The following is an 8,830-nucleotide window of genomic DNA, read 5'->3' as shown; positions in this document are numbered from 1 at the left end:
AGTGACCCTATGGGGGGTCCCAGTCACCCTATGGGGGTCCCAGTCACCCATAGTGACCCTATGGGGGGTCCCAGTGACCTATAGTGACCCTATGGGGGGTCCCAGTCACCCATAGTGACCCATAGTGACCCTATGGGGGGGTCCCAGTCACCCTATGGGGGTCCCAGTCACCCATAGTGACCCTATAGGGGGTCCCAGTCACCCTATGGGGGTCCCAGTGACCCATAGTGACCCTATGGGGGGTCCTAGTCACCCATAGTCACCCATAGTGACCCTATGGGGGTCCCAGACACCCATAGTGACCCACAGTGACCCTATGGGGGGGTTCCCCATGACCCAATATGGGGGGTTCCCCATCACCCTATGGGGTCCCCCCACCCATGGGTGCCCCGGGGGGAGGTCTCAGCACCCACCTCACGTAGAGCTCGGCCCGGGCGCACCCCGAGGGGTTTCGGGGGGTGGGGTGGGGGGGGGTCCCGGCGCGGGTGGTACCGGAACTGGTACCGGGGGCACAAACCGGCCCCCGGCAGCTGCTCCACCAGGAACACGACGGCCTCGTGCTGCACCCCCAGCCAGCGGGACCCGCTCAGCCCTGCGGGGGGACCCAGGAGTTCGGGGAGGGACCCAGGAGTTCGGGGAGGGACCCAGGAGTTCGGGGAGGGACCAAAAAGTTGGGGACGGAACCAAAGTTCGGGGTCGCGGGGGCAGAGGGGGGGAGGTGCAGAGGTGGCACCGAGGCGCCTCGGGGACCGGAAGTGATGGTGCACCGAGGCAAATGGGGAGAAAATGGTCGATTAGAGGATACCAGTTGGGATTTTGGGGTTCGGGAGGGACCCAGGACTTCAGGAGGGGACCCAGGAGTTCGGGAGGGACCCAGGAGTTCTGGAGGGACCCAGGAGTTCATGATGGGGACCCAGGAGTTCGAGAGGGGACCCAGGAGTTCAGGGGGGACCAGGAGTTCAGGGGGGCCCGAGGAGTTCAGGAGGGACCCAGGAGTTCGGGGAGGGACCCAGGAGTTCAGGAGGGACCCAGGAGTTCGGGAGGGACCCAGGAGTTCGGGGGGGACCCAGGAGTTCAAGGGGGAACCCAGGCGTTCAGGAGGGACCCAGGAGTTCCGGGGAGGGACCCAGAAGTTCGGGGAGGGGACCCAGGAGTTCGGGAGGGGACCCAGGAGTTCAGGAGGGACCCAGGAGTTCGGGAGGGACCCAGGAGTCTGGGAGGGGACCCAGAAGTTCGGGAGGGGACCCAGGAGTTCGGGAGGGACCCAGGAGTTCTGGAGGGACCCAGGAGTTCAAGGGGGGACCCAGGAGTTCAAGGGGGAACCCAGGCGTTCAGGAGGGACCCAGGAGTTCCTGGGAGGGACCCAGGAGTTCAGGAGGGACCCAGGAGTTCGGGAGGGACCCAGGAGCCTGGGAGGGGACACAGGAGTTCAGGAGGGACCCAGGAGTTCGGGAGGGACCCAGGAGTTCAAGGGGGGACCCAGGCGTCCGGGAGGGACCCAGGCGTCCGGGCTCACCGGCGAACGAGAGGTGTCGGAGCCGCGCGTTGGCTCGAGCTTCCTGAACCTTCTCGGTGACGGCGCGCCAGGCGCCTGGGGACAGGGACAGTGTCACCGTGTCCCCATGGCCCCGATGTCCCCAGTGTCCCCAATGTCCCCCCATTGACCCCAATGTCCCCATTGACCCCCCATTATCCCCAATGTCCCCCCATTATCCCCATTGTCCCCAATATCCCCATTAGCTCCACCATCCCCATTGTCCCCATCGTTCTCATTGTCCCCATTGTCCCCACCATCCCCCATGTCCCCTTGTCCCCGCATTGTCCCCATATCCTCCCATTATCCCCATTGTCCCCTTTATCCCCATTGTCCCCTTTGTCCCCAATGTCTCCCAATATCCCCAATACCCCCATTAACCCCATTATCCCCAATGTCCCCCTAATGTCCCCATGTCCCCATATTCCCCCATTATCCCCATTGTCCCCAATGTCCCCATCATCCCCATTATCCCCATTGTCCCCTTTGTCCCCATTGTCCCCTTTGTCCCCCATGTCTCCCAATATCCCCAATACCCCCATTAACCCCATTATCCCCAATGTCCCCCCAATGTCCCCATATCCCCCAATGTCCCCATCATCCTCATTGTCCCCATGTCCCCATTATCCCCATTGACCCCAATGTCCCCATTGTCCCCATCATCCCCATTGACCCAAATGTCCCCATTGTCCCCATTGCCCCATTGTCCCCATCATCCCCATTGCCCCATTGCCCCCATGTCCCCATTGTCCCCCAATGTCCCCATTGCACCCAACATCCCCATTGACCCCAATGTCCCCAATGTCCCCATTATCCCCACTGTCCTCATTGTCACCATCATCCCCATCATCCCCATTGTCCCCATCATCCCCATTATCCCAATGTCCCCATTATCCCCATTGTCCCCATTGTCACCATCATCCCCATTGCCCCCATTATCCCCATCATACCCAATGTCCCCATTGTCCCATTGTCCCCATCACCCCCATCATCCCCATTGACCCCAATGTCCCCATTATCCCCATTGCCCCCATTGTCCCCATTGTCCCATTGTCCCCATCATCCCCATTATCCCCATTGCCCCATTGACCCCATTGTCCCCATGTCCCCATCATCCCCATTATCCCCATCATCCCCATCATCCCCATTATCCCCATTGCCCCCATTGTCCCCATTGTCCCATTGTCCCATTGTCCCCATCATCCCCATTGCCCCATTGACCCCATGTCCCCATTATCCCCATTGTCCCCATGTCCCCATCATCCCCTTTATCCCCATCATCCCCATTATCCCCAATGCCCCCATGTCCCCGTTGTCCCCCAATGTCCCCATTGCACCCAACATCCTCATTGACCCCAATGTCCCCAATGTCCCCATTGTCCCCATTATCCCCATCGCCCCCAACATCCCCATTGCCCCCAATGTCCCCAATGTCCCCATTGTCCCCATTATCCCCACTGTCCTCATCGTCACCATCATCCCCATTGTCCCCATTATCCCCATTGCCCCCATTGCCCCCATCACTCCCATTGACCCCAATGTCCCCATTGACCCCATTGACCCCAATGTCCCCATTGACCCCATCGTCCCCATTGTCCCCATCGCCCCCATGTCCCCGTGTCCCCTGTCACCCTCGATGGAGGGGGCGGTGACGCTCAGCCCGTCCTCGTTGCTGATCTCAAAGCACAGCTGGGGGCGGGGGGGGGGAGGGGCCGGCGGGGGGAGGGGCCTCGTCCTCCGAGCTGCCACCTGGGGGCCAATGGGGACATTGGGGACAATGGGATATGGGGACAATGGGACAGGGGGACATGGGGACTCTTCAGGGTCCCATCCCCATTGTCCCCATAGTCCCCATTGTCCCCAATGTCACCAATGTCCCCATTGTCCCCAATGTCCCCATTGTCGTCATTGTCCCCATTGTCCCCAGTGACCCACCTGCGCATTCCCACGGTGGCTCCGCGGTGACGTCACTCGGGGGGGACCTGTGGGGACATGGAGGGGTCAGAGGTCCCCAACTGGGATTGACTGGGATGGACCCAACTGGGATGGTCCCAATGACCCAACTGGGATTGACTGGGATGGACCCAACTGGGATGGACCCAACTGGGATGGTCCCATTGACCCAACTGGGATGATCCCAATGACCCAACTGGGATTGAATGGGATGGACCCAACTGGGATGGTCCCATTGACCCAACTGGGATGGTCCTAATGACCCAACTGGGATGGACCCAACTGGGATGATCCCAATGACCCAACTGGGATGATCCCAATGACCCAACTGGGATGGACCCAACTGGGATGGACCCAACTGGGATGGTCCCATTGACCCAACTGGGATGATCCCAATGACCCAACTGGGATTCACTGGGATGGACCCAACTGGGATGGTCCCAATGACCCAACTGGGATGGTCCCAATGACCCAACTGGGATTAACTGGGATGGACCCAACTGGGATGGACCCAACTGGGATGATCCCAATGACTCAACTGGGATGGACCCAACTGGGATTGACTGGGATGGACCCAACTGGGATGATCCCAATGGCCCAACTGGGATGAACTGGGATGATCCCAATGACCCAACTGGGATGGACCCAACTGGGATGGACCCAACTGGGATGATCCCAATGACCCAACTGGGATTCACTGGGATGGACCCAACTGGGATGGACCCAACTGGGATGGACCCAACTGGGATGATCCCAATGACCCAACTGGGATGAACTGGGATGATCCCAGTGACCCAACTGGGATGGACCCAACTGGGATGAACTGGGATGGTCCCAATGACCCAACTGGGATGAACTGGGATGATCCCAATGACCCAACTGGGATGCCGCCGTGTCCCCACCTGGTGTCCCCGTTGGTGTCACTGGTCTCGCTGGTGTCCCCATTGGTGTGCCGTGGCCTCTTGGTCCCCGTCCCCACGGCGTCCCCGGGGCGCTTGTGTCCCCAGGGGGGCCCCCAGTGGCCCCCGGTGACGTCATCGCGGGTGACGTCATCACGGGTGACGGTGACGTCATCACGGGGGGCGGCGTGGGCCGTTGGTGGCACCTCCGGGGGTGACGTTGCCCATGGGTGACGTTGCCATGGGTGACGTTGCCATGGGTGGCACCTCCATAGGGTGACACTTCCGGGGCCACCGTGGCCATTGGTGACGCTTCTGGGGGTGACGTCCCCATAGGTGACATCCCTATAGGTGGCACCGCCATAGGTGACATTGCCATGGGTGACACTTCCATAGGTGACACTGCCATAGGTGACATCTCCATGGGTGACGGCCCCATTGGTGGCGTCTCCATGGGTGACACGGCCACGGGTGACACCTCCAGGGCCACCAAGACCATCGAGGACACGTCCATGGGTGACACTTCCATGGGTGACACTTCCAGGGCCACCACGGCCATAGGTGACATCTCCATAGGTGACATTTCCATGGGTAACATCTCCAGGGCCACCATGTCCATAGGTGACACTTTCATGGGGTGACGTCCCCATTGGTGGCATCTCCATGGGTGACATTTCCATGGGGTGACACTTCCAGGGGCCACCACGGCCATAGGTGACACTTCCAAGGCCACCATGTCCATAGGTGACACTTCCAGGGGTGACGTCCCCCATTGGTGGCATCTCCATGGGTGACCCTTCCATGGGTGACATCTCCAGGGCCACTATGTCCACGGGTGACACTTCCATGGGTGACACTTCCAAGGCCACCACGTCCATAGGTGACATCTCCATAGGTGACATCTCCATGGGTGACACTTCCACGGGTGACACCTCCAGGGCCACCACATCCATAGGTGCCACCCCCCATAGGTGACATCCCCATTGGTGGCATCTCCATAGGTGACATTTCCATGGGTGACGTCCCCATTGGTGGCATCAACGCGGTTGACGTTCCAGACAGGACACGCGTCCCCATTGTCCCCATTGTCCTCATCGCCCCCATTGTCCCCATTGTCCCCAATGTCCCCATTGTCCCCATCGCCCCCATCGTCCCCCATTGTCCCCGTCACCCCCATTGTCCCCATTGTCCCCAACCGTGTTCCTGAGCACGAACTCCAGGATGTCGGAGGGCAGTTGCGCACCCCCCGCTGTCCCCTGTCCCCCCCGTTGTCCCTTGTCCCCCATTGTCCCCCTTGTCCCCATTGTCCCCATTGTCCCCATTGTCCCCATTGTCCCCCGCCCCGTCCAGCTGCCGGATGGGGGGGGCGGGGCGGTGGGGGAGGGGCCACGGTGGCCCCCCGCGCTGTCACCACGGTGCGCGGGAAGCGGGAGTAGCGCCGGGTGACGTCACCGTTGTCATTGTCACCGTCGTCGTTGTCACCGTCGTCGTTGTCACCGTCGCTGCTGTCGCCCCCCGGTGGCCGCGGGGGAGGGGGGGGGTTGGGGACAGTGGGGGGGAGGGGACACGGGGGTGACGCGCCCCGCCGGGGGAGGGGCGGGAACTCGGGGTCGCCCACGGTCAGGATGTGACGGGACAGGGAGGGGGCGGAGCCTGAGGGGACAATGGGGGACATGGGGGACATGGGGGTCAGGGGGGGGACAGCGTGTCCCCATGTCCCCCTGTCCCCATTGATTCCATTGTCCCCATATCCCCCTGTCCCCATGTCCCCATTGTCCCCATGTCCATTGTCCCTCTGTCTCCATGTCCCCCCTGTCCCCCCTGTCCCCCATTGTCCCCCCTGACCCCATTGATCCCACTGTCCCCCTGTCCTCATGTCCCCATGTCCCCCTGTCCCCCATGTCCCATTGTCCCCATGTCCCATTGTCCCCATGTCCCATTGTCCCTCTGTCCCCCCTGTCCCATGTCCCCCATTGTCCCCATGTCCCCATTGTCCCCCTGTCCCCATATCCCCATGCCCCCATTGTCCCCATGTCCTATTGTCCCCATGTCCCCCTGTCCTCATATCCCCCTGTCCCCATTGATCCCATTGTCCCCCTGTCCCATGTCCCCATTGTCCCTCTGTCCCCATATCGCCCATGTCCCCATGTCCCCCTGTCCCCCTGTCCCCATTGACCCCATTGTCCCCCTGTCCCCATATCCCCATGTCCCCATGTCCCCCTGTCCCCATTGATCCCATTGTCCCCCATGTCCCCCTGTCCCCATATCCCCATGTCCCCCCTGTCTGTCCCCATTGATCCCATTGTCCCCATGTCCCCCCTGTCCCCATATCCCCATGTCCCCCTGTCTGTCCCCATTGATCCCATTGTCCCCATGTCCCCCTGTCCCCATATCCCCCATGTCCCCCCTGTCTGTCCCCATTGATCCCATTGTCCCCATGTCCCCCTGTCCCCACTCACCGGGGGAGGGGGAGGGGGCGGGACGAGCTCCCTGGTCTCCGATTGGGTGAGAATCCGGGGGGTCCCCTGGGCGGGGGGGGTGGGGGGACCCCGGGGACCCTCCGGGGGGGTGGGGGGGGACCCCGGGCTGGTGTCACCTGGGGGGGACAAAGGACAAGGGGGTCAGGGAGGGACCCCAGGAGTTCAGGAGGGGACCCAGGATGTTCGGGGAGGGACCCAGATGTCTGGGAGGGGACCCAGGAGTTCAGGAGGGACCCAGGAGTTCTCCAAGGGACCCAGGAGTTCGGGAGGGGACCCAGGAGTTCGGGAGGGACCCAGGAGTTCGGGGGGGACCCAGGAGTTCGGGAGGGACCCAGGAGTTCGGGTGGACCCAGGAGTTCAGGGCGGGACCCAGGAGTTCGGGAGGGGACCCAGGAGTTCCCCCAAAGGACCCCAGGAGTTCGGGAGGGACCCAGGAGTTCCCCAAAGGACCCAGGAGTTCGGGAGGGACCCCCAGGACTTCACTGGGGACCCAGGAGTCCGGGAGGGACCCAGGAGTTCAGGAGGGGACCCAGGCATTCAGAAGGGACCCAGGAGTTCCCCAAAGGACCCAGGAGTTCGGGAGGGACCCAGGAGTTCCCCAAAGGACCCAGGCGTTCGGGAAGGGACCCAGGCATTCGGGGAGGGACCCAGGCGTCTGGGGAGGGACCCAGGAGTTCACTGGGGACCCCAGGAGTTCGGGAGGGACCCAGGAGTTCCCCAAAGGACCCAGGCGTCCGGGAGGGGACCCAGGCGTCCGGGCGTACCGTGGGCGATGGTGCGGTTGTCCTCGGGGGGGCTGGGGGGGGGTGGGGGTCCCCGGGGCCCCCCCCGCGGGCGCTCCAGGATGCGGCAGCGGTACCAGCAGCGGCGCCGCGCGTCCCGCGTGCTCCAGTACAGGCGCCAGCACCTGCGGCCGCCACACCAGTATGGACCAGTATAGACCAGTATGGACCAGTATGGACCAGTATGGGGGGTGGGAGAGCCCAAACTCCAACCACTGTCGCCCAGTTCATCCCAGTATGGACCAGGGACCCCCCCAGTGCCTCCTGAGCCCATCCCAGTGCTGTCCCCAGTCCACCCCAGTGCCTCCCAGTATAAACCAGTATAGACCAGTATAGACCAGTATAGACTAGTATGGGGCTGGGAGACCCCCAAACCCACCCCCTGTGTCCCTCAGTTCATCCCAATATCCCCCCAGTGCCTCCCAAGCGCATCCCAGTGCCCACCAGTATAGACCAGTATGGACCAGTATAGACCAGTATAGACCAGTATGGACCAGTATGGGGGGTGGGAGAGCCCAAACTCCAATCACTGTTGCCCAGTTCATCCCAGTATGGACCAGGAACCCCCCCAGTGCCTCCTGAGCCCATCCCAGTGCTGTCCCAGTCCACCCCAGTGCCTCCCAGTATAAACCAGTATAGACCAGTATAGACCAGTATAGACTAGTATGGGGCTGGGAGACCCCAAACCCACCCCCTGTGCCCCCTAGTTCATCCCAGTATGGACCAGGGACCCCCCCCAGTGCCTCCTGAGCCCATCCCAGTGCTCACCAGTATAAACCAGTATAAACCAGTATAGACCAGTATAGACCAGTATGGGCCTGGGAGACCCCAAACTCACCCCTTGTCCTCCCCAGTTCATCCCAGTATGGACCAGGGACCCCCCCAGTGCCTCCTCAGCCCATCCCAGTGCTCACCAGTATAAACCAGTATAAACCAGTATAGACCAGTATAGACCAGTATGGGCCTGGGAGACCCCAAACACACCCCTTGTCCTCCCCAGTTCATCCCAGTATGGACCAGGGACCCCCCCCAGTGCCTCCTCAGCCCATTCCAGTGCTCACCAGTATAAACCAGTATAAACCAGTATAGACCAGTATAGACCAGTATGGGCCTGGGAGACCCCAAACACACCCCTTGTCCTCCCCAGTTCATCCCAGTATGGACCAGGGACCCCCCCAGTGC

The 8,830-nt window shown here is 61.9% G+C and overlaps 2 protein-coding genes across 2 annotated transcripts in view; one reads left to right on the top strand and one right to left on the bottom strand.

Moving 5' to 3' along the window:
• PSENEN (presenilin enhancer, gamma-secretase subunit) overlaps window positions 1–8,830 on the top strand; it is a 156,706-nt gene that overhangs the window by 76,309 nt on the left and 71,567 nt on the right. The gene's annotated exons all lie outside the window — the stretch shown is intronic.
• LOC308051188 (histone-lysine N-methyltransferase 2B-like) overlaps window positions 260–8,830 on the bottom strand; it is a gene marked incomplete at both ends in the record, with an annotated part of 29,759 nt that continues 21,188 nt past the window's right edge. The window contains 7 exons of the mRNA XM_080361538.1: window positions 260–274; window positions 414–592; window positions 1,517–1,591; window positions 3,470–3,516; window positions 4,390–4,592; window positions 6,846–6,982; window positions 7,631–7,773. Of these exons, the coding sequence (XP_080217664.1) occupies window positions 260–274; window positions 414–592; window positions 1,517–1,591; window positions 3,470–3,516; window positions 4,390–4,592; window positions 6,846–6,982; window positions 7,631–7,773 (799 nt within the window). The remainder of the gene's footprint in view (window positions 275–413; window positions 593–1,516; window positions 1,592–3,469; window positions 3,517–4,389; window positions 4,593–6,845; window positions 6,983–7,630; window positions 7,774–8,830) is intronic.

The sequence above is a fragment of the Nesoenas mayeri genome (genome assembly GCF_963082525.1).
Source record: "Nesoenas mayeri genome assembly, chromosome: 33".
Lineage (NCBI taxonomy): Eukaryota > Metazoa > Chordata > Aves > Columbiformes > Columbidae > Nesoenas > Nesoenas mayeri.
Note: the sequence above shows the minus strand (reverse complement) of the source record. Positions and strands in the feature narration are given on the sequence as shown.